This window comes from Vulpes lagopus, chromosome 18 (assembly GCF_018345385.1).
Source record: "Vulpes lagopus strain Blue_001 chromosome 18, ASM1834538v1, whole genome shotgun sequence".
In the NCBI taxonomy this organism is placed as follows: Eukaryota; Metazoa; Chordata; class Mammalia; order Carnivora; family Canidae; genus Vulpes; species Vulpes lagopus.
In genome coordinates, this window is record NC_054841.1 from 28,190,295 (window position 1) to 28,216,379 (window position 26,085).

The following is a 26,085-nucleotide window of genomic DNA, read 5'->3' on the forward strand; positions in this document are numbered from 1 at the left end:
GAAAAAACAAGCTATGACCCTCAAATATTGCTCCAGTGACTTAAATTAATAAAGGGATGGATTTGGAAAACCATCAGGCAACTTCTTAAACAAGCTCTCTACTTAAAATTGAAGGCCCTCGACCAGGGCAATTTGGGGAGGTGTTTCAAAAGGCGTGGGAGTATTACTGATGGTCTCCATCACAAGGGAGATGGGGAGTATTACCAGCACACACAGGGTGGGGCCAGAGAAGCTACTGTAACCAACTAGTCTGTACACATGACAAATAATTTCTACACCAATGTCACTGAGGAACACTGATTTAAAACCCCAATCTTCCCTTCATAACCCTCCATCAATTTGCTGCAGCACATCTCCAACAGGGTGGCGGCTCATTTCTTGAGGGCTGGTTGCATCTCCCACTTCTTGGTAACTACGGAGAACCCAGCAGAGCACTCTACCCAGAACTCTTATTGAAAAAAAACATTTGATGATGGGCGGCAGGTGTGTGTATTTGTATGTGTGTGCACTTCCTGATAGTTCCTCCCCCAGTGAAGATGTAAACCTACCACCTCCGCCTTCACCCCCCCAGGGGGGCCAACAGGGAAGGATGTTCCTACTCCAGTTCTTCTGCTAAGACACAATCTCCTACAGGACGTCCCCACTGGCACAGACCCTACTCCATCCCCCTCCACCAAATGGCCCGGGGAAGCACCTGAAGGTAATCAAAGTCACCACCATCACACGGAGCTGAGAAAAGCCAGCATAAAGCACTTTTATTGCAATAATAAAACTTGAAAGTCATACGTAGTGCGGGCAGGTGGGGGTGGGGGGGGGTAGGCAGCAATAATTTCTCTCACCAAATCACTACACAGGACAGCAAAGGGGTGAGAGGGGGAGGAGGAAAAGCCAGGAAACTCTGAGATCAGCCGGGGGAGCCGAACATCAAAAACCAGGAGATGCTGAAGCTGTGATGACCAGCATCATTTTCTCAAGACAACACTCAAGGGTTTGTCATGATGGCTGGGCTTTCATCGGGTGTTATGTGTCTACAAACAGCACCTTCAATTTAAACTTTCAATTAAAGTTCTTAAAATTTGGAAAGTGGAGCTCAAATAGCTATGAGATTACAAAAGTCCTGAATATCCGTTAGAAAAACCACAGGATGGAAAAAAAACAAAACAAAACAAAACAAAGAGCCAGGCCATGAAGAAGGCTTCAGAGGTCCCTGCTGGCCTGGGGACAGATACCTGTAGTGTCCAATATCGCAGTGAGAACAATCTGCTTCCAAAAGGCAGAGGGTTTATTATTGGGGTGGGGGGGGGTAGGGGAGGGGTAGTAGAGGCAGAGGCTCTCCCCCTCCCCACTTCAGTTTCAGGTAGGGCTTTAATTCAACCCAAGGACATCTCTCAACTGGGAGAGTTACTTCGGCCCTCAACAGTGCCTCAAATCTGCTATGGCTTTGCAGCGCAGCAGCAAGAATGTTTAATATATAATAGATAAAAATTTCATCCAAAAAAAAAATAAAATAAAATAAAGATTCTTGTAATCCCCCCCCCCCCAACATCAATTCCTATTCTAAAGTTAACCCATGACTTGTGCTGTTAATACTTGACTAATACTTAAGTGGAAACCTAGATCCAAAAGACTGAAACTGAACCTTCACCCCAAAATGAAAACGAAATCAAATGAGTAACTTGAGGTTTATGGCATATAGTTTAGGTCAACACACACACGAGGAGAAAGGGAAAGAGCAAAGCTGGGTGACAGAACACATTCAGTCGGGGTCGATGTTTATACAAAGAGTGTAGTGGAACATCAGGAAAAGCTCCATACGGACTCGCGTGTGCGCGTCTGGAGGCGCCACATCCCTCCATGGCACATCTGTGGGGGACAGAAAATCTGTCAGTTCCAGCAACACAGGGCTCCATCTGCGCGGCAGGGACAGACATGGGGCTGCCTGCCACACCTAGTCCCTTCCTCAAGAGCTGCAAGGTCTCACCTAGAGCAAGCTGCTTCTGCTCCAGCTAGGGAGAGACCACTGAGCCCGGGCTGGATTCCCGGGTGAGCAGTCTTCTTCCTGCCTAAACTGGTAGTGTTTTCTTTAACCTAAGGTTCCATCTACCTTGCTGAGGAGAGCAGTGATGGTACAGTTCCTCATTATCACAGGGTCTCCCAGCTTGGCTGCATATAGGAATCACGTGGGGGCTTCAAAAAACTGTCATGCTTGGCTCCCACTCCCAGTAATCGTCTGAGGTGTGCCCTAGCCATCAGGAGAATCTTAGGATAGACTTCCTAGTGACTTCCATGTGTGCAGCCCTAAACTGGTATGCCCCTCATGTTGAAGAAATTTAGAAAGCGTCTGTGGTCTTTTATTCACTTACTTAAATCTATAACTTTCTAGGTCTGCCCTTAGGCTTTCCTTCAAGACCTATGCAAACTCTGCGATGTTCTTTGGCAGTGAGGGGGAAGCTTAGGCCAGGGTGACTGGTAGCCCTCTCTCCCATCCTCCCCCTCCCTTCAGCCTACCAGGTTTACAGGATGCCTGTACCCATGTCAGGCTAATTCTAAGGCTCCCTTCAAGTACTTTTATGTCCAAAGGGTTCAGCTCTCAAAGGACAGTAAAGAGGGTGTGGATGAAGTATAGACCTTTGGGCAGACAGAGGCTTTGTAAAATGTCAGGAGTTCCCTCCTGGTAAGAATGCTAAGTAGAGAAGCCAGGGTCATCAAACCTGCTCAAGCCTGTATGAACCAGGTACGTAGGGCTCAAATCACAGAGAGAAAATAGCTAAGAATTTGAAAAGACCTTGTATTTTAAAAAGCCCACAGCAGGACAGGGTTAGACCACTGGCAGCCACTTGTGACAGCTTTTGAACAGAAGCGTTCTCACCCAGCCCCTGGCTGTGGTCCCCTGGTTCCAGGGCCAGGATGGGGAAAGCTGAGAGGTCTGGGGCCGAGTGGAGAGAAGGTGGCAGCATTCATGTGTTTTATGAGTCTGATACCCACATGCAAAGTTGTGAGCCCTTAGGACACAGAGTGTCATTTCCTAGAGATGACAGTAAAAGGAAGGAAAAGCAAGTCCAGGAAGGGGAAGCAAGAGAGAGGTTCCAGTCCTACTTTGTCATTGCCTGGAAGTGACCCTCAGTAAGGTCTTTCTCTCTAGACCTCATTTCTCTCACATGGTCCATGGGAGAGCGGATCAGTCCCTCAGATCTGAGGACTGAGAGCACCTTTATGCTTCACGAGGACGCCCTGGCCTCACCTTTCCACCCATGAGAAGGAGGCAGGCCTGTGAGCTCTAGTGTTCTGGGCCTGCCCCCAAGACAGCTGGCTCAAGTGACAGTGTCCCTCTCACACTCCCTGATAGGCAGTGGCCACACCGTATATGGCGAGGGGGCTGCATCCACTAGGACAGGGTAAGCAGTCCTCAACAGTCTTCCTTTTCTAAAGAACTAAAATTCTGGCATTACAAATTTGGCCACATTTCTGCTTCCCAATTCAGTTTTAGTTTTTAAGTTAGATATAAAGACAACCCTTCGTTTAAACAGCTACTATCAGCTGCCCCAACCCAATGAGTTTGTTTGAGAGCATATATCATCCCTTTCCACAGGGTGACCAGTTACACTAATAATTTAGTAACTGAAACCGAAATGCTTCCCAACAGAGCAAGAATGTAGGAGGGAAGAACCCGTGGCATTTTTGGTTCTGCTATCCACCAAACACTGGGAGGTACAAAGGCAGGAAAAGGCCTTTGGCATTCAGTTCCTTACCCAAGAATGGGGAGCTCAGGGAGGAAGCCATTCCTGTCATTCCAGTTTCAGAAGCTCCACGTCAAAGACGAGAGTGGCATTTGGTGGGATGATGCCTGGGTGCCCAGTAGCACCATAGGCGTAGTCTGGGGAGATAGTCAGTTTGGCTCTCTGACCCACACTCATCTGTGAAAAGAACAAAAAAGAAAGACTCAACCAGATGCACTCCCCAGCTGTTTCTATAAGAAGCAGGGCTGTTACTGGGGTGTCCCTGAGACAGCATAATGTGACTAGGACATGCCAGTGACTGTGTGGCTGCCTGGGTGCCAGGTACCTCCCAGCGCAGAACACAGAAGTTGGCAGTCAGGCTGCACAATCCCTGCATCTGGCTCTAAGGGGCTCAATAGCAGATAAAAACAACCTTTCTGCCCAGCTCTTATGTACCTAACTCTGGGCAGCCAGTACCATGTCAGTATAACCACTTTGTCCTTCAGGGGTCTGTCACTCAAAGGACACGTTAAGTGGAATCTACACTCTTAAGAAAGGAGGACTTTGACCAAAACTTTGCTTTAAAAGAAAACACATATACAGAAAGTAATATTTGGGGTAGTCTACTTTTCTATACTTTCTATATTTTATACTTACACTCATATAGAAAAACTTTCAAAAGGACATGATTTTACAAAGTAGCATGTATAGTAGGCTACTATTTGTGTGAAAAAGAGGGAAATACTTACATACCTTCACCTTGCCTATATAAACAGAAAATACCTCTGGAAGGCCACAAATAATACCAGCATTTTTCCATGGGGAGAACAGAGTACAGAGGCCAGGGTGGAGGGAAAATTTTCACTTTTTAAGATACGTTTGTACTTTTTCATTTCTCAATCAAATACATAAATAACTTTCAATATATATTTTCTGAACAGTGAGCAGGCTCTCTGCTGCATGTCCACCCTCCCAGTGCACTCTGCTCAGCTTCCCGGTGTACGCTGCTGACTCTCTGACCCAGCCTAAGAGACAGCAACTGAGATGGGGCTGAAGGCTGCGCTCAGACTCTAATGTGACTCAGAAACCGTGCTCCTCACATCTCCTTTAGGAAACCAGGACATGCTGGGCCAGGGTGGTAAGGGCAGTTAAAATTAAAAGCATATGGTTTAATCTAATGAAATTCAAAAGAGTCATGTCCTTTTCCCCAGCAATTCCACTTCCAGCATCTTCTGCTAACAACCCAAATGCCCATTATGAGGAGAGAGGTTTCACAGGCACATCTGCACCATGGTCAGCCACTAGAAAGAATACAGTGGCTAACACGGAAATGTACTAACGCAGAAAGATGGCTGAGACACGGTGAGAAGGGGAAAACGCAGGCTGCAGACAGTCCTGTGGCAGGACCGCATACTTGTACACGTAAGAGCAAAACGACAACAATATCAAAAGAAAGGGAAAAGGGCACAACCCCCCTTCTTCCTGTGCTTTTAACTCACTCAAAGATATCCTGTGGAATTTCAAAGATGCTCTGTGCAGGTCCCAGACCACCCACACTTCTCACAAGTGACAGGCCCGTGATTGACCCCCATGTACCTTGGGTCCTTGGGGAGACTGGGAATCTCCCCAACACCCGGTCAGGCCTCGCCAAGCCTAGGATGTACAATAGGCTGATAACACTATCTTGGTGGCAGCTATGGCTCTTGGAACACAACACAGTTATTGTTCCGGTGCCGGAATGGCCACAGAAGATGGCTGTGGTGTGGACAATGGTTGGCATGGTCGTTGGGGGATGGGCTACAGACCAAGAGCCAGCCAGACACACAGTGTGGACAGAGGTTTCCAAAGGGAAGTGAACCACAAAGATTCTCTCATTCTTGCACTACCAACCCTCTACCCTGCAGGAACAGAAATCTAAACACTTGGGAGTGGGATGACCAAAAGTTTCTGCAAGTTAAGCAGTTCACTTGGAAATAAATTGGTGATAGTTTATAGAGGAAGTAGAACAATGTGTATTCTGGAAAAAGAGAAAGACAGACATCTTTCCACTTTGGTTACATCTCAATTCTCTTCCGTGAGAGGGAAACAGACTGATTAATTACCCACCACATAGGGCTGATTATAAAGCCCCTTGGGTCTCAGGATGCTGGAACCCAGTTAATGCTGAGAAAAAACCTGCTGGGCTTGATGGAAGGCTAGAACCCAACTGAAATTTGGCACCCTGGATCCTGTTGTCCATTGGGAATTGTGTCGGCAGAACAAAAGCCGTTTACACAAATGGGGAGGGAGTGCTGAGGAAACAGACTCAAGACAAACAAAATGACTCTCTCCATGAGTATGACCTCTCAGAAGGGGTCTGACACAACACGGCCAATAATAAGACAAACGCAAATTAAAACCACACCAAGATAACTTTTTTCACTCATTGTATTGTCCTGAATCCAAAAGTTTAACAACACACTGCTGGTTGGGACTGAGAGGAGACAGACATCCTCACAGCCCGCTGGTGGCAGCTCAGTGTAATCCCTACGGATGGCAACTTGGCAGTATATCAATACTGTGCACACAGCCCGTGAACCGCTCACCCCTGCTTCTCAGAATCTGCCTGTGGCAACACTTGCACAAATATAAAATTAAGTCCACACGAGATTCATCACTGCAGCATTGTTTATGACAGCCACAATACTGGAAATGACCATCAATAGGTCATTGTACTGATAAAATACACCCACCTAAGGGAATGTGGGAAGAGAGAGTTTCCTCTTTTATTTCTGGATATACAAAGTGTGAAAGAGTAAATGAAAAGGCAAAGTACAGAACACTGTGTGTGTCTACAGCAAAAAAAAAAAAAAAAAAAAGTGTATTTTTATAAATGCTTAAGGAAACTCTATAAAAAACATTAATACCATGAGTTGCTGGGGGTGAGGGGACTGGCAAGATGGGGTGGGATGCAAGTAAAATTTTCTACTCACATCTTTTTTGATTTTGGAATCATATGAATGTCCTACCCATAGCATCATTTCAAAGGCAGACACCAGGAAACAAAACAAAACAAACAAGAGCATACCTGGGCAACCCCTTCTTCCCAGCCTCGGATCACCTCCTGCTTGCCTAGCATAAACTTAAAGGGCTTGTTTCTGTCCCGGGAGGAATCAAATTTCTTTCCATCTTCAAGCATCCCTGTGAAAAAGGGCAGTTGTAACATGAGCAACAAGGAGTGATGACATGAGGTGTGTAAGAAGCCAGCCGAGGAGTGCCCGTCCCGGATGCCGGGCATCAGGCCTGGCAGGGCTGCCCGAGGCCTGAGGAGGAATGTGGTGTCCCGGGAGGATTTCCTGGGTCTTCAGCGGGCCTCTCGAGTTGGGACAGTCCCTCTACCCCAGGGCTATGTGTATTCTTCCCAACTCCAAGCAGTGAGCTGACCACCAGAGGCAGGCAGTTGTCTGCCTTGGGCTGAGAATGGGTAAGTGTCCATGCTCTAGACATGAACTGTCAGCACACTCTGAGATGAAGAATAATCATGGGCCTGTTAAGGCACATGTAATGGCTGGCAGTCACATATGGTTCAGAAGCAACTGGCCTTCCTCAGTTCACCCATCCCCTTTTACAGAAACGCGGGTAGTATCAGAACTAAACTGAACTGCAGGACGCCAGCTGGTGTCAGGGAATCAGAGAAATGGCAACAGTAAAGACACTGAAAACCTCTCCCTGGTGGCCTCCGGACAACTCCAGCTGAACTGAGGGCAGTGCGTCCAGTTGGGAGTCAGGGACTTTCCACACATGAATTCACTCAATCCTCCCCCAGCACTGTCCCCATTTCACAGAGGAAGGAAGTGAGAGAAGCAGAAGGAAGTGAAGCAACCTGCCAAAGTAGTCAAGCTAGACTATAAATCCAAAAACCATGTTCATTCAACTACTCCAGTGCCCCAGTAGCCAGACAAACCACACTGGCAGCCTCTACCAAAAGGGGGACTTCTAGACATGGAGATGCCAGAGGGTGAGTGCACAAGACAGACACCTACCACTCCTCGTTCAAACAGGATCATCTGCAGTGGTTTCTCTGAAAGTCAGAGACAGCTGTCACCGAGGTCCTGAACTTTCAAAGCACCATCCCAGACTGGAAGAGGTAAGCCAGTTGTTGACATACAACTCATACAAAGCAGATTTCATTGGAGGCTAAGGGTGGGTGCCCACGATGGTTCTAAAGTATCACTCAGAAGACCCAGCAAAACAGAATTCTGTTGTGTTCGGATGTTTTTAGGGGAGGAGGGAAATCCTAACATAAACTCAACTTAAAAAACAATGTCAACACTTACAAGTGGGATAGGGAAGCAGAGATCAATTGAGAGCTTTATCAAAGCCACCGGACTAGCTCAACTTTGACAAAATAGGAAATGGGCAGTGGTGGGGACGGGAACTGCTGTCCTGTCCTAACAGAACAGGAAGGCAGACAGATGTCCTGAGCAGTGTGGGTGCCGACAGTGCCTGAAGTCTGGAGCTGGGGGCTGAGGACTGAGAGGGAGACAGGAGGGTGGGGATCTACTCCTGCCAAGTCAATAGAGAGCCAGGAACTGGTACCCCAGAACTAGCAAGGTGGGGTGTACACGGCACTCATCTCTTCACCAGAACATATTCATGGCCTGATAAAAGAAATGACAAATGGCAGGACTTGAGTAGTTTCCTATAAATGAACACCTAGGAGAAAAACAGGTGTCCACCCTCCACAACTCTCACTTTAGTCTGTCCCTACAAGCTCTATTGCATACACTGAACCCGACCAACCTAAACCCTGCATTAGGGGTAAGAGCAGGCAATGAGCAGTCTGGATTCTCAGAACCCTTTCTTTGACCGGGCAGAGAGCCTTTCTATCACCCACTGGAGCCTGCTTATGGCGAAAATAAGGAAACCAACTCCAAGGTTTAGTTAACCCACCCAAGGTCGGAGTCAGTGGGTAGTGGGGCCTGGCTCTATCAAAAGGCTGTATTTGGCCCGATGGAGAAAGTGAGCTATGAAGGAGACCAAAGACCAGAAACAGCCTTTCTGGTCTGTGCTCATCTGGGGAGATGATGAATAGAGCCTCAGGGATCCCTTAGTAGATTTGGTAGAAAAGTCACTAGGTAAGGAAACCCTTGGGAAACAGCTAAAAATGGCAGGGTGGTCCCTGCCCTCTGAGCCCTGCCTGCAAAGGGTGGCTGGACAAAACGGAGACAAAAACCTGCCTCAAGGGGCATCTGGAATCCAGGCCATGGCACATTCCAGACCCTTAGAAAATACAGACCAAATATTCCCACTCCTCTCTCCAACTGAGCAACTTTCCAGGAACAGCTACAGCATGGCCCAGGAGATGAAATGGAACCAATCGAGGCCTTTCTCCTATTCCAGTGTCAGTGTGGGGTAGGCACATGGGCCAGTCTGGGCACTCAGATCAAATGTGGAGTCTGCTGAAACCCTGCAGGAAAGACCTGCCTCACTGGTCAAAAAGACACTCAGGAAGAAAGCTCCTGCCCTCCCTTTCTGTTGAATGCTGTTCTGTGAGGATGTGATGTCTGTACCCTGGCAGCCACCTTGTAATCATGAGAAGGTCAAGAGTACCAGAGACTAGTTGTCCTATTGCTCTGAACCAGCCCCAAACTGCCTCCCTGAAGCTTTATGTTCTGAGGTGATTAAGTCTGCTCTGCCTTAAGTCAGGTTTTCAATCACTTGCAGTTGAAAATAACCTAAATAGGTATGAAGCGACTCTTTAATGGATCTTTACTTAATAGCCCCCCCACCCCACCCCGCAGTACTGCCATGAGAGGGTAATAAAGAACTGGAGTTCAACAACTCACATGACAAAGGCTGTCATCGACTCTGACAGCAGACCAGCATGATCTATCAGGACCCAGGACACACACACATGTATCAGTGAAATAAGATTTACATGTAAGAGTTACTGCATGTGATGTACTTTTCATTTCTCAAAAGAATGCTGACTGTGACCTCCTAAATTTATTTCGTGATACACTACGGGTTGAAGCTCACCGTTTAAAATATAAATATACCTACAAAAGAATTATTCTTTCAGCCAAATCTGAACATGCCTCAACCAGAGCAAGATTGTATTCTGACTGCAATGAAAGACCAAAGGGTCCTGAGGCAGACTCCCTACACTTCCCTCTTATACCTGATCAAATGTGTTGCCAAGCTACCTCCAGATGCTACACACACCCATCCTACTTTGCCTAAAGGTGAGATGCCTACTGTTCCAGGCCAGGAGCATCAGGTGCTACCTGCTGCTAAGCTAACCTGGAGAAGTGGATGCTCTTCAGTGCAGACTGTGGGTCTGGAAGCATGTCTTTCTAGCCCCAACTCTCAGTTTTTCTGAGACACTGAGGGGCAAAGCCTTTGCCTATTATTTCAAAAAACCACAGAAGCCAAGAAGTAGGATTTCAAAGTAAAGGGACTTTAAACAGGAGCCTTGCTGAAAATCCTTGAAAAAAAAATCTTTTTTCACTTGGCCAACATATAATACAAACTTAGTTTCAGATGTAGTATGCAATAATTCATCAGTTGCAAATAACACCCAGTGCTCATCGCATCACGTGCCCTCCTTAATGTCCATCACCCAGTTATCCCTACCCCCCATCCACCTCTCCAGCAACCCTGTTTCCTGTAGTTAAGAATCTCTCATGGTTTATCTCCCTCTTTGATGACTTCCCATTTAGTTTTTCCTCCCTTACCTATGATCCTCTGCCCTGTTTCTTATGTTTCACATATGAATGAAGCCATATAAGTGTCTTCCTCTGACTTATTTCGCTCCTTGCTGAGGATCCTTATTCTCTTCCCCTATTTCAGATGAGCTGTTTCCCCTGAGAAGACATGAGCCTTGCTCCAGAACTTCAGACCATTGTCACCAACTGTCCATCTCACTTACTTCCTTGCAGAAGAAAATCTTAGGGAAGGATGGGTGGTGGTGTTGCTAGTGGTGGGGTTCCTTAGGCCTGAGGAGGAGTTGTCTTATAATCTAAGTTGGAAAAGTAAACAACATCCCCAGAGCTGAGCAAGATCTCACACAACTGGCACAGGCTATAGGAGTAAGAATGGGCTAGAAGGAGGGCTTCCCCAGTGGGGAGGAAAAGACCACTTATATATGGCTATAAGTTGCAGGCCAGGGAAACAGGTGACACAGGGGAGGATGCAGTGTTCATTAAGAAGCAGAACTTAACATGTGTATGGTGTTTTCTGGAGTGGGAATCAGGCTGGTCAGTGCTGAATGCAGAACACGACACAAGCTGTGACATCAAAATAGCTTTAGCCAACATGGAGGAATAGGGATCAGATTTACTCTATGTGACCAAAAACAAAACAATAATAAAAAAACCACAAAAACACAAAACAAAAACCCCCACCATAAAAAGAGAGCGAGAGACAGAGAAACAACCCTGACAATAGCTAAAACGTTTTTAAGACACTGGACACAGCAATGAAGGAGAGTGATCCCTGAGGGGAAACTAAAATGGCAAGAAGCTCTATGTCTGCCCAGCTTACACCCTTGGGCGTTTCCAGGGAGAGGGACCTGGATGGAGCTCAAGGCAGCTCGGAGTCCAAAGGACACAAACCAGGAAGGAGAGAAGTGTAGAGTGCAAAAATCCTTAGAGATTTGCAGAGGGTCCCTCTTGAGTATTCAGCAGAACACTAATCAGCATGAGTTTGAGGAAACTACTTAAGGCCAGGAAAAGAACCATCCAAAAGGTTTAGAAGGAATAGTGCCCAGTGCTTACACAGAGTTGAGAATAGTGACTGTCCCACTAGCCAGACTGGAGAAAATCCTGGTTCATGAGGCACTGAGTAGGACACCCCAAAGATCTCATCTCAGTAGCTGGGAATCATCAGCTCCAAACTGAGCACTGCTCCAGACCTACCTGACAAATCATAAAAGAGATACCCAAAAGGACCAAATGGTTTCCAAGTAACTTAAGTGCTTCCCAGTACAAAGCCCAAGAAGATTTACAGGAATAAAAATATCTAGCACCCCAAAAGGTAAAATTCACAATGTCCAGCACCCAAAATTACCAAGCATGCTAACAAGAGGGAAAACACGACCCGCCATGAGAAGACTAATCAATCAATTGAAACCACTCCAAAACTGACAGAGATGTTAGAATTAGTAGAGGACAGTAAGAGTCAAACCAAACTTCTAGATATGAAAACTATATTGGGCTGGAACAACTGGATGCCCACAGGTAAAAAGTAAAACCTTGAACCTATACTTCACATCATGATCAAACATCAACCCAAAATAGGTAATTGACCTAAATGTAAACATAAACCCATAAAACTTCTAGAAGACAACACAGGGAAATAATCTCTATGACTGTGAGTGAGACAAAGGTTTCTTAGGAGGCCAAAAAGCACAAAAGAATAAACTGAACTTCATCAAAACTAAAAATTTCTGCACTTTGAAAGGCACTTTTAAGTGAATGAAAACTCAAGGCAGACTAAGAGAAAAATCTTCACAAATCATAGATCCAATAAAGAACTTGTGTCCAGAATATATAAAGAACTCTCAAAATTCAACAGTAAGAAAACAAACAGCTCAATTAAAAAAGGGCAAAGATTTGAATCGCTATTTTACTGAAAAAAATATACAGGTGGCAAGTAGGCACATGAAAAGACGCTCAATATGATTAGTCACCATAAAAATGCAAATTAAAACGACTGGGAGATAGGACTACTACTGATTAGAATGAGTACAATTAAAAAGACTGATCATATGCAGTGGTAAGGATTTGGAGGAACTGGAATTCTTCTTACACACTGCACATGGGAATATGAAATGAAACGACCACTTTGGAAAGCAGGTTGGCCATAAGTTAAACATACACCTCCCATATGACAGGGCGATTCCATTTATCCTTCCATTTATCCTTGTATGGATAAATGACAGCCATACAAAAAGACAAATGTCCATAGCAAACTCACTTGGAATAGCCAAAAACTGGAACAACCCAAACCTCTGCCAACTGGTGAGTGGATAAACAAGCACATCCATATAAAAGGAAACTATTCAGCAATAAAAAAGAATGAACTATCGATAACACGGAACCAAAAAAAAATCTCAAAATAATTATGCTGAAGCAAACGAAGCCAGACATGGGTCTATACACACTGTACAATTCCATGTATACTAAATTTTAGAAAATACAAACTCTACTGATAGAAAAGCATGCCAGAGATTGCTAGGAATAGAAAGAGGAGGTTTTGAAGAATAACAGACATATCAAAACTTATGAAATCATACACATTAAACACGAGCAGTCTACTGGATGTCAATTATACCTCTACAAAACTGTTTTTTTTTTTTTTTTAAGTGAAAAAAGTAAGATTCACTAAAATCCTACACATGTTTACCTCCTATTCCCAACCTGGCAGTGAGTAGCGAGGTACTTCCTCTGTAACGGGAGGGAGCAAGTAAAGCAGGTGGCTGGTAAAGTCTCAGCCACTGCTCCCATTTTAACTCTGGATATCTGTGTGCCAGGATCTGGAGCCCTTGACCAATGAAAGCACCTGCCAAGCTAGTGCCATAATTTCCTAGAGAAAGCATGCTCTGATGAGAGAAGGCAACTGAGGTTACAATCAGATATGACAGCTGACACTCTAAGCTCCAGAGGCCACTATTAGCAAAACCCATCACCAGCATGGGCCTCTCTTTGCGTTTCTGACTACATACAAACCTATGCCTCATGACCCACAGGCTGCCCAGGACAGCTCTGCATTCTCCATTTCAAGAATTATTGTCTCTCCTGATTGAAGGCAGCTTGAGGTCACAAACCTGGCCTTCAGTCCTACGTTTCTGCTGCAGTAGGCTCAACCCCTGGTACCCTCCAGGCCAGCAGCACTCGTGTCCACTTTAGGAGTGGTTTCGCCTGCACAATCTTTAAGAACCAGCAGGACAAGCACAAGGAATCTTATTTAGAATCTCTTTCCTGTATGGGAGGAAGACTCTGAGGGGTAATCCCAGAATGACAGCTTTTATTTTCAGCACCTTTATATTACTAATCAGGGAGGGAAAAAAATGCAAAAATTTGGGAGTCTCTGGTTAAAAGCACAAAGACCATGAAAAGAGCAAAAGCTATGGTTGCATGAGAGACCAGTAAAGCAGCCTTTGGCTGTTGAAAGCGTTGATGTCACCTTCATCTGAGTTTCCTCCCAAACGACTCAGCTGTTCTTTTGGGGGAAGAACCAGACTCAAGTCCTTAGAGAAGGAGCAGGAGAGCTTAAAAAAAAAAAAAAAGAAAAAGAAAAGAAAAGGATGTGGAGAACAATCTCAAGTTCACCTCCCCCACAGCTGCTCTTTCCTGGAGCTCGCCTGTTTCAGGGTGTGCTCGCTCAGGAGGAACCAGGAAAGGCAGACCTGGCCAGTGGCTGCTGAGCAAATGCCCTTGCACCGTGCTCCTGGTACTCAGTGCAAGTCATGGAAGCAGTGGTGAAGACCCAAGGCCAGGGTCTGGAGATTCAAGGGGACCACAGGGTAATTATTTCACTAATAACGCAAGAATGCATCACGGAAGGCAGAGCCCCTGTACCCTCTCCAGGGTGGGGAGGAGGACTGCAGAAGGATCTGTAGTGAGGGCTACACACCTGTGGCACTTAAAGCTCATGACTCACAATGTGGTTTTCAGTTGCTGATGGTATCTTTGCAGGTGGTTTTCAAAGGCAGGATTTTACAGGGTCCAAACTACAGAGAATCTTAAAATTAAAGACAAAAAGCCCAAACCGAAATCCAACAACGATAACAATAAAACAGAATATCCTGCACTCCAAACTTGCCAAACAAAATAAAGTTCTTGCCATTTACAGATGGGAGAGGGAGAATGGACTTTGGCTTTCGACTCAACAGGTATTTTCTTAAGTATAAAAGAACAATGGTTGAATGGAGGAGGGGGACCCAAACTGAAAATCACTAATTTTTCTGCAGATTTGCATTTGAAGCCACCATTCCCAAATGGATGTACTGACCTAGGTGCAAATGAGCATACTGACTCAGGCATGGCTGTTTCCCTTCCTCTATCTTCTTATCTACAGAAGCTCCCTCAACCGCCTTTAACTTAACTGCCTTGCCAAAGACTCCTACACACCACAGCCTGCACAGCTCCAGCACAGCAAAGGAGCCTTTAGCCCCCAGTCTCTAATCACCTCCAATTCTTCTTCCCCAAGTGCACTTTATGCTTAGGAAGGGCCGGTCAGCTATGTTACCTGCGAACTCATTTATGTCAGTTACACTTATTGAGAATAGGAAACACAAACAGTATGCAAAGAAATGAACTATGAGTGTGAACAGAAAAAGAGTGGTCCTAGCTGACTGGAAAGACTCAACAAAGGCAAGTCACAAAAAATACTCCTAGTGAATATGTGCGTGTGAATAAGACTAATGTATGTTTGAAGAAAGAAATCTTAAAACTCTAGAAAGGTTTGGGGCACCTGGGTGGCTCAGTCAGTTGAGTGTCTGACTAGATTTCAGCTCAAGTTATGATATTAGGGCCTGGGGAATCCAGCCCACGTCAGGCTCCCTGCTCAGCAGGGAGTCCACTTGAGGATTTTCTCTGTGTCCCTCCTCTCCTGCATGCACGCATGTCCTCTCTCTCTCAAATAAATAAACCTTTACTCTTCTTAAAGATTTCATTTATTTATTTGAGAGACAGAAAGAGAGAAAGAGAGAGCATTAACAGGGGGAGGGCCAGAGGGAGAAGCAGGCTCCGCAATGAGCAGGGAACTTGATGCAGGGCCGTATCTGGAGATTCCAGGACCAAGACCTAAGCCAAAGGCAGATGCTTAACCAACTGAGCCACCCAGGCACCCCTCTAACAAATAAATAAATCTTAAAAACAAACAAACAAACAAACAAACTAGAAGGGTGTGGCACTGATAATGACCTCACAATGGTCCTTAGTGTTTTGACTTTAGAAGAAACCAAAACTAGATTTTCGCAAGAACCTTGATGGGAAACTCTACTTGAAGAGCCACCCTAAAAGACATGGGCCTTTAGTAAATGATTTACGCTTGGATTTGAAATAAAATGTTTAGAGAAGTCATGCCACTTTTATAGTCAACTATCCACTTGCCCCATCATAATGAGTGAAAAGAGATTCTTCACCCTGCAGCTAGCTAAGAGTTATGAATTCAAAGCCTATGTCTTTGCTCCATTTCCAGGCCTCTGTGGTTGCATTCCCTGGGCAACCTTCCTGAATTGGGAGTTCTGAGAAGCCCATGCACGTGGTATGATCAAAGGTCAAGTGCCTACCCAAAGAGGGAGGCAGCTTCTTCCTCCCCATCACAGAAAACAAGTGCAAGGACATACCCCATCTCTTATCTGGAAATACTCCTAACCTTTTGCTAAATCTCTTTCAATTCTATAACCAAAAGTATATTTTCAAGAAGGCCCCATGATGGGAAGAACGCACAGGATCCCAGAACATGAACTACAATTCATGTCCTTGTGGGCATGCCTTTCATTTCCCACTTTATCATAATACAAATAAAACGACTGCCACATTATATGTCATGGGGCTGGGGTGGAGCAGGTGGAGATGCATAGAAGGAAAACAATACTTAACAGTGGCTATTTGGTAATGGTAGAAATATGCATGATCTTTAGCTTTTCTTTTTTTCTGTTTTCCAGAAAACACAGATGCGGGAATCTGTAGGGTATATATATGGGATTAAAGGCATGAGTTCTGGGGCTTGGCTCCAGATGATCACAGCATTCCTCCCCCAACCCCCAACCCCATATCCCTGCTTCTGCCCTCTTTCTCCTACAGTTTAAACTTGACACGGCAGCTAGAAGGACATTCTTCTAAAATACAAGTCAGACCCTACTACTCCCTCTGCTCAAGGCCCTCCCTTAGCTCCCCATCTTACTTAGAATAGAATCCAAATCCTAAAAATGGTCTACAAAGCCCTGGAAGAGCTGCCACCCCACATGGCATCCCACTGACTTCATCTCTGATTACTCTCACACACTTCTCCACTCCAAGAACACGGTTTCCTTCTGTTCTCTATAGACACCAGGGATACTATCACCCTGGGTCCTTTATCCCTGCTGTTCTCTCTCTCTCTCTCTCTCTTTTTTTTTTTTTTAAGATTTTTATTTATTTATGAGAGAGAGAGAGAGGCAGAGACACAGGCAGAGGGAGAAACTCCATGCAGGGAGCCCGATGTGGGACCCGATCCGGGGGGCCCCCAGGACCACACCCTGGGCTGAAGGCGGCGCTAAACCGCTGAGCCACCTGGGCTGCCCCATCCCTGCTGTTCTCTAAGATGCTCTTACTGCATAGTCACCTGGACCACTCCCTAACCTTCTTCAGGTCTTGTCTCAAATGTTACTTTCTCACTGAAGTCTTCCTGGGTCTATCTAAAATCTCAACCTTCTCCTGTCCCCTCCTCTGCACTGACTAGCTAATGTACAATATATTTTTGCTTATCAGTCATATCTGTTATTTTCTTTCCTACTATAGTTTAAGATCTATGAGGACAGGCACCATGATGTGTCTTTTTCATTCCTATACTATTGGTGCTTAGAATAGTGCCTTGCACAAAAGAGATGGTGGGTAAGTACTTGTAGAAAAACCAAAGGCTCCCTTTCCCCCTCCACACACTTGGCAAGCTCTCCCCTCCTGCCAGCCAAAGCCATACACATCCAAGACCACATGGCACTTCCACCCAGGTATGGGCGGCTCAGGGCACTTCTCCTGTAAAAGTAGGCACAGGGGAAGGCACTCCCTCAAGGTAAGCATCTCAAGGGCAGGGCCGAGGATTTTCCTAGCTCCTAACACATTTGTTGAATGACTGAGGGAAGGGCTTGGTGTGCTGCTTTGTATGTAGCAGGTGTGAGAGGAAGTAGTCACAATTTTATTAATCCACAGGGATGGGGCAAAGTCCAAAACCTAAGTATTTTCCTTCTTATTCTAACTTAAGGGAAACAGACACACTATGCCAAACCTAAGAGAATATGGGCTTTCCCCATTCCAGCTAGATCCTAAATGAGCACTATTCCAACAGTCCCTGTGTGACTCCATGCCAGGTGCTGATGGGGAGAGACCCTGGAGAACACCACCACTGTGGGTCTAGTCTCTTAAGGCCTGCAGTCTGCTGGGGAAAAAGTGGAGGCCACTGTACTCAGACTGCCTATGAGGAAGACCACGAAGGAAATAGATGGGTGCCACTGCTGGACAATCAGGCACATGTGGTGTGCTCGTGTGAAAAACCATTCAGCCAAGGGTCAGTCAGGGGAGACTCACTGACGGCTGCCATGGAAGCTGTGCTTGATAAGAGCCTGCCTGTGGTGGGGAGTAGCAGCAGGGTGGTGGCACTGAAACACAGAGCCAGAGAGCTCCCTGGGTGGGATGCGCTCAGTGTGTCCGAGGAATTGAAGGTAGGCCAGGGCGGTCTGAGCTCCTGGAAGGGGATGAGTAAAGGCAGCAAGAGCAGAGACAGCAGTCCCAGCAGTGGACTATTTCTCCCCCTCTCTCCTTTCCCCCCCTCCCCCTCCAATGCTAGAATGTATCCGACTGAAGTTAAAGGGAGCTGGGGGAAGGAATATGAGGACTCAGCTGAGTTCTTCAGTAGGTAAAAGAACAGAGGAGGAAAAAGAGAAATGAAAATAAACAACCATCACCATGAACACCAAAGGGAGAACTGGATAATAAGTTATCCAAAACACCCCTGGCCTTTTCCATGAGAAATAGCAGGTAACAATACTCTTTTTAGAGAGAAAAGCAATTCCTAGCTTACAGATAACAATTAACCCATGAGCACTTCATAAAATCAGTTTCTTTTTAAGTAGGCTCCACACCTAACATAGGGCTTAAACCACCACCCCGAGATGAAGAGCTGCATGCTCCACTGCCAGGCACCCCACAAAATCAGTTTTTAACCACCAAAAATGTTCAAGTTCAAAAGCCTATGGATGAATGGGTAAATCTTATGGTACATAAATTATATCCAATAAAGCTATTAATGGGGAAAAAAAAATCAATGAGACCCACTGAAAGGATACAGAGCTCTTAGGAGAGATGACTGATGCCAGGACCAGAGGAGGGGAACTAAGGAGGTGATTAAGAAATAAGGGGGACATATCAAAAAGGTATCAGAGGCAGCCCAAAGGGGCTCCTAGTAGCCAAATCTGGGATAATGTCAAAAAGAATAATGAATATCAATGGTTCTAAGCTCTGAGGAAATTTATGATTCCACAGTATATTAACAACAACAAAAAAAAAACCCATAAATAAGGAGATGGGGGAGGGGCAGTCATTTGCCACCACCAGAGAAGATGACAAAACAAATTCTTCACTTTAAAATTTGACAAAGGAAAAGAATTAAGCTTTACCCTATTTTTTAAAAAATTTTTATTTATTTATTTATGATAGTCACAGAGAGAGAGAGAGAGAGAGAGAGGCAGAGGGAGAAGCAGGCTCCATGCACCGGGAACCCGACGTGGGATTCGATCCCGGGTCTCCAGGATCACGCCCTGGGCCAAAGGCAGGCGCTAAACTGCTGCGCCACCCAGGGTTCCCATGCTTTACCCTATTTTATAGAATAGCAGCTGATAAATGTAGGAGGTATAAAGGAATTTTAAAACTGCCACTTTGTAAATGCCAATGAAATGGTGTCTTCCAGCAAGAATTATCAATGGTGTCAATGCCAGAGGTGAAAGGTGGATGAGGATTAGACAGAGGCACGATGCCCAAGAACCCCACATATCGCCTGCTTACTGCAAAGGGGAAAATGTACCTTTACAGAAAAGATGAAATTCAGCATCACAAAAAGGGATGTTCCCCCATGGTATGCTGGGTATGAAGCATATAGCACCCCATATGAAGTGATGGAAGACAGCACCAGGCCGGTGTCGGAGAAGTCCAACAACACCAGGAGACAATAAGGGACAGACGTAGGGCATTCAGTAAGGGAACAAGCCTGCTCTCTGAAAAATCAGGGTCATTACGAAAAAACCTGAGTAAGGATTCTTCTAGGTTGATACTAGAAATAATATCCAACTACAATGAATAAACCTTAAAAGAATACTGGCTATTAAAAAAAATAAACACTTTAATTACAACTGGGGTGGTTTCAATATGAATTTGGCTTTAGGTACTATCAAATCATTTTAAATTTTCTTAAGTGTGACCAGTAGGAGGATAAGGAGAATATTCTCATTTTTTTTTTTTTAAATTTTTATTTATTTATGATAGTCATACAGAGAGAGAGAGAGAGGCAGAGACACAGGCAGAGGGAGAAGCAGGCTCCATGCACCAGGAGCCCGATGTGGGATTCGATCCCGGGTCTCCAGGATCGCGCCCTGGGCCAAAGGCAGGCGCCAAACCGCTGCGCCACCCAGGGATCCCTCATTTTTGAGCACACTCGAATATTTATTTTATTTTTTTAAAAGATTTTACTTATTCATGACACACACACACACACACACAGAGAGAGAGAGAGAGAGAGGGGCAGGCAGAGACAGGTAGAGGGAGAAGCAGGCTCCACGGAGGGATCCTGACATGGGACTCGATCCTGGTCTCCAGGATCCTGCCCTGGGCTGAAGGCAGTGCTAAACCGCTGAGCCACCCGGGCTGCCCACATGCTCGAGTATTTAAAGGTGAAGTGTCATGATGTCTGCAGCTGAAGTGACTCGGTGAACAACCCATAGATTACACACACACACACACACACACACACACACACATATGCGCACGTCTTCTCTAAGAAGACAGAAACGGCAAACGTGACAAGATGTTAACCATCACAGAATCTAGGTCGTGGGCACAGGGGTATTTATTTGGATGTTTCTCTATGTCTGAAAACTTCACAAGTCAGTTACACATACAAGCATGCTATGTTCATTGTTCGGTTCATTTAAGACACACGAACCTTCTGCTCTTATCCAAGAAAAGAGAATGGGACACTGGCCTGACTGTGTATGCTGGTAATCACAATTCCAGAGAAAAGAAAATAAGGCTTCCACAGCAAGGTCTATTTCCAAAATGTTAAAATTGCATTATGTTAAGGAAACGAAGACACCCTGGGATGGCAGCTGGGGGCGGTGGGGGGGGGGGGGGGAGAGCAATACAACAATACAGCAGGATGCAGACTTGTTTAAGAGCTGTGTTGCACACCTGAAACCAGTGAAACAGTATAGGACAGCTATACTTTAATTTAAAAAAAGAAAAGGACTGGCACTTTGACTTGCACAGCCAGACTGGTATAGCCCAACCCTGCCCCTCTCATGCCCACCAGGAAACAAGGAAAAGGAAACAAATGCTAACAGCCTCCCTGAGTACACCCATTTAGATCAGCTGCAACTTTCTTAGCCAATATGTTCTATTCTGCAGGCAAGGTGTAGGCCTGTTTGAACATGAATCCTCACTCAGATCTATCTTATCAGTGCCTACTTCCCTATGTGTAAGGAACAGAGGATGAGGTCTCAGCTCCAACCCTGTCCTGCGAGTGAATTTGGGCCACTCTAGGAGCTGAGTATTACCACTGGGACTCTACCTTTCTCCCACTCTAGGCATCCTACGTGGTGCTGACTGGCCGAAGGACCGATAGGGATACATCATCACTCAGTGCCTGGGACACAGGCAGCCTTAACGACCTTATGTGCACTAAGACGTGGCCGTCACTGCTCCCCGCCCCAAGGAACGCACTTGCCCCCAGCAGGTGTTGTTACACCCATTTTACAGATGGCACACAGAAGCTGAGACAAGTGGGACAATTTGTCCAAGCTCTCATAAGTTACAGGGCAGAGGCAAGATGTGAAACCCACTCAAGGATGCTACACCCCTCTTGGTGGGGCTCACTGTCCACCTGGCACCACCTCTTCCCTCCTGGCCAGGCCAGCACACTACATAGCCAAGATACAACCAGAGCCCTGTTTCTGTCCCTGCCCATAAAAGGTCAGTAGCCCAAAGGAAGTGGGCCCATTAAAACCCAAGTCAGGGGCACCTGGGGGGTGCTCAGTCAGTTAGGTGTCAGCCTCCCTTTGGCTTGAGTCATAATCCGAGTGTCCTGGGATCGAGCCCCGCATCGGACTCCTTGCTTAGCCAGGAGCCTGCTTCTCCCTCTCCCTGCTGCTCCCCCTGCTTGTGCACTCTCTGTCAAATGAAAATTTTAAAATAAATGCATAAATAAATAAATAAATCCAAGTCAGCTCCTGACCTTCTAATGGCTGCCACCTCACTGAGGATTCAGAATGCCAGTGCTCTTAAACTCTTAAACCAACCTACAAGGCCCCACCATCACCTCCTCCTCCCACAGCTTTCCCCTCACACCATCCAGTCCAGCCACACTGGTCTCCTTGCTATTCCCCAAACACACCAAGCATGCCCCAGCTTCAGGCCCTCTGCCTGAGACTCTTCCACAATGCTCACTCCCAACCTCCTCTGGGTCAGTATTAAAATGGTCATTTTGTCAGAGACCTTTGCCAACCACCCTCACCAAATGCAGTAACCCCTCCCCATGCCTGCACTCTGCTTCCATCTCTCCACAGCGCTTCTTGCCACCTGACATACACACCTGCAAGCTACTGGCCACGTCACCCCAGGGAAGCCCCACCAGATTAAGTCTTTGCCTATGTTGTTCACTAGTCATGTCCCTAGAGCCTGGCTTGCTGCTGATGCTGCTTCATAAACACCTGCTGTAGGAAGTAAAAGGGTCCTGTTGCAGCCCTGGCCAAACAGTGCCAGCCTGTCTGACCGAAGACGCCATGGGGTGGAGGCAAGGGGAAAGACCAGTCTGTGGAGACTCTACTGGGGGTAAGCCTTCCTCTGAACACCAGAAACAGCAGGGAGGGTGGATGGAATAAAGCAGAGGGGGAGACAGGGGTTAAAGAAAAACAAGGGTTTGGAGACAGGGGCTGCAGGAGAGTGGCCACCTCAGATGCCCGCCAAGTGGACCTGCTGACAAGATGGGGGCTGAGGGACCCCTGGTTTTTCTCATATAGAAGCCAGGCTACTGACAACTTAAACCCAATCCCAAGGATGAAATGTTAACTGCTTTTTAAGAGGATAAAAAAAAAGAATTCCTTCAATCCACTTGAGGTTGCTCTGACAATGGCAGGCATGTGGCCTGCTGATATGAGTAAAAGCGACACAAGCCTAGCTGTGTGTCAGGACAAGTTCAACAATAAAGATGACGAAGCTACCGAAGGCAAGGAAGGAGCTGTGAGAATCCACTTGATCCTCAAGGCACATACTTGGCAGGTTATCCTGCCACCTCCTTCCTCCCACCTCGATGCCTGTCATGCTACTAGGAGGTGCTTGGCTGGTGACAGCAAAGTTTTCATTTTCCCTTCTCGCACCAGAGAGGTGACACAGGCCTTTCTTTGAAGCCATGCGCATGCTGTGCTCCACTAGAGGCCACAGAAGGTACCAGAGTGAGCCTTGAGAGTGGCCTCGAGGCTATAACTGGCAACCACCAGCAGCACTTGAAATGTCCATGCGGTCAAAGTCAGTCTGTGCTATGCAGATCTCTCTGGCGGCTGCGAGGGGATTTTGGCTATCTTACTTCCAGGGCTATTTCTTTGGACCTGCTCCCGAATCAGCAGCGGTGGATACCAGGCCACAGCAGGCTGGATCAAGAGTGTTTGCCTGACCCAAACCTGGGTCAATCAGATTCTCCCTCCCAGGAATTGTAATCACTGGAGTCACACAGCCAAGCAATGTGAGGAACTGGGCCCAGGGGTGGAAGGGCACGCAGGGGACTTCCAACAGTCACCACTTGGGAGAAGCAGAGAAAAAGAAATTTGACAAGGGAATGTTGAGGCAGCCAAGCAGAGAATAACAGGGATGAAAACCAGGGGTATTAGGAGCATTTCTTCTTCCTTCTTGAGGCCTGGGGGTCTTCATGCCTGTGAAGACCCTTAAGTCCTGAGGGTGCTCCCCCACCCCCATCATGTTCCTTCCAGAAGAATTCTGTTCCCACAGGCTTGAAAGCTTTCACTGCTATAGATGAAATCTCAAAGCGCCTACCCATTCCTCTCACGCCCCCACAGGTCTCAAACAGGTTCTTCCTGGGAGGCTGGTGGCAAAGACCCGCCGGAACAAAGCCGCCTGTCCAAGAACTGCCTATTCTGTGAGCAAGAGGCAGAGCTGGCTTCTCACTAAGGCGCCTTTGTAGAGCTTATCAAAAATGAAATAAAAAAGAAAGCTCTTGTCCTAGTGCACGCCAGGGTCCTGCTGCTGTTCTGGGAACGTGTGGGTGGGTGCCACCCTCAAGGAAAACACAGACTGGGAGAAGAGGCATTGGGAGCCCTGATGGTGTTCTGGGTCCCACGACCATCTGTTCTCTTAGGAAAGGCTCCAGACATGCTGTGTGGGGACGTTTCACCAAAAGGCACAGTGAAACATGGCTCTGCCTACATGCCGTGGATCCAATCCTGCTATCAGCACCAGAAGATGGGTAAACCAAGGATGAGGGGCACAGACTTGGGAGTGAGACAGATACAGCCAATCATCCTAACATGGCTACTTATAATATGGGGGGTGGGAGAAGTCACCTCATCACCTGAGTGCCAGCATCTGCCCTAGCTGGTTGTGGGAACTGAATAAACTGCCTACTCACTCTAGCACTGTGAAAGGCAAGGCTTACTCTTTTCATCACACTGATCAAAAGCGACCCAACAGACAAGCTTTCCTCCATTAGAGCGCCCAGGCTCAGGTGCTGACCGCAGCCTACAAAGACAGCCGTTTAAAAAGTCAAAAGCACCTTCCAGTTTCATTTTATAGGCACGAGAGAGAGTTCCCTACTCTTGAAGATGGGTTTTAATACTTCCTCCTTGGGTAGCCTTTAAAAGGTTCTAGTTCTTAACTCCCTCCACCCCCTGCCCCCATTTCTGCCCCTGGAGAAAGGCCAGAGAGACAAAACAGCCAAATAAGTGAGAGAGCATGGGAAGGGAGATGTGAAGTGCCTTTCTCTTCCTTCCCTATGAAAGTTACCGCCCTTCACAGAGGGCTCCCCCCACAATCTGGGAGAGGATAGAGCTTATCCCTGAGCAGCATGAACCTAACTGCCTACAGCCTACTACTGAGGAGGAGGAGGAGAAAGAGGAAAAGAGAGGGAAGGAGAAGAAACAGAGGAAGTGAGAGGAGGAACAGAGGAAAGGGTGGGAAGGGGGAGAAAGGGGAAGGGGGAGAGGGAGGGAAGGTTATTCATATCAACTGTGGCTACACCAATCACCGCCCCCCACTCCAGCCCAGAGCCACAGAGTCTCCGCCTGCTCAGCCTCCACCCCCCTCCCCAATACAACCCAGGAGGACCTTGTAAGGGCATGGAGTAAAAGATGGTCTCAAGGCATCCACTCTGAAGTCTGAGTTATGGCAGGCTGATTCTGGCGGAAGGTCCACAATCTCCTTTGGCTTACGTGTAACTCTAACTGGGCCTCAGTTTCCTTATCTTTAAAATGGGGAGGAGAAAGTCTGTACTCCTAGGAGGACTGGAGGTGGGGACTAAATTACATGTTCCATCAGCCTGGGCCGTACGTGCTACTGAGGCTTGGATTTGCAGGTGGCTCAAAAGTAAGAAGAGGAAAAAAGACCGTGCAGATGTAGCTCCTCCAAAGCCAGGCTGAGCCCAAACAGTGCCTCAGGAACCAGGACGTTTTCTCCAACCGCGGCGGAGGGACGAATCCCGACTTCAGGCAGAGGCAGCTCGGCAGACTGGAAATTACCTCGCCCTTCTTATCTCCATCCCAGGGAGGGCCGGAAGGGGAGGCAGGATGTCACCCGGGACACAGAAACGGTACAAACCCCTTTCTGACGGTCCCCGGCCGGCCGGGGCGCTGCCCGTTCCGAGCATGTGACCTTGCGCCAGCGACTTCGCCCCCCACCCCAGCCTCAGTTTCCCCATCCGCGCAGTGGGCACAGGACTGCTGTGGAAGCGCCAAAGAGCCGGGTCAGACCGTCCCGGGTCCGGCATGCCCGAGGTCACCGCCCAGGCCTCCGCCTCGGGCCACGCGGGCCCCGCCGCCGCCACGCCCCGGGCCTTTGCCCCCAGGCCGCCGCGGCCGCCCGCCCCGCCGCCCCCCGCGAGCCCGCCGACTCACCCGTGTAGTGCACCACGCAGGTCTGACCGCGCTTCGGGAAGGTGCGTCCTGAGGAGACAGACAGACAGACAGACGGAGGGAGCGGTGAGCGGATGCGCGCGGCGGCGGGGGCACTCCGGGCCCGCCGAGCGCGCCTACTCACCGTCTCCGGGGGAGATGGTCTCCACCTGCACTCCCATGGCGGCGGCGGCGGCGGCGGCGGGGGGAGGCGCTGGGCGGGCGGCGGGCGGCGGGCGGCGGGCGGCGTGGACCGACGGCGGACCTGGCGGCGCGGCCCCGGCTCTGCTTCGGGCCTCG

At 47.4% G+C, this 26,085-nt stretch overlaps 1 protein-coding gene across 1 annotated transcript; it reads right to left on the reverse strand.

Moving 5' to 3' along the window:
- Positions 1–730: 730 nt before the first annotated feature.
- FKBP1A (FKBP prolyl isomerase 1A) lies at positions 731–26,085 on the reverse strand. The gene is made up of 5 exons (XM_041732957.1): positions 25,931–26,085; positions 25,789–25,836; positions 6,784–6,896; positions 3,750–3,914; positions 731–1,863 (listed from the first exon to the last, which is right to left on the reverse strand). Exons 1-4 carry the CDS (start codon positions 25,965–25,967, stop codon positions 3,786–3,788), a joined length of 327 nt encoding a protein of 108 aa, XP_041588891.1. The 5' UTR covers positions 25,968–26,085; the 3' UTR covers positions 731–1,863; positions 3,750–3,785.

Coding starts and splice junctions, on each gene's coding strand:
- FKBP1A (XM_041732957.1), bottom strand. CDS start 25,967: ATGGGAGTGCAGGTGGAGACCATCTCCCCCGGAGACG. Junction 6,897..25,788: donor CTGCGTGGTGCACTACACGG/GTGAGTCGGCGG, acceptor CCTTTTTCACAG/GGATGCTTGAAGATGGAAAG. Junction 3,915..6,783: donor GGGAAGAAGGGGTTGCCCAG/GTATGCTCTTGT, acceptor TTCTTTTCACAG/ATGAGTGTGGGTCAGAGAGC.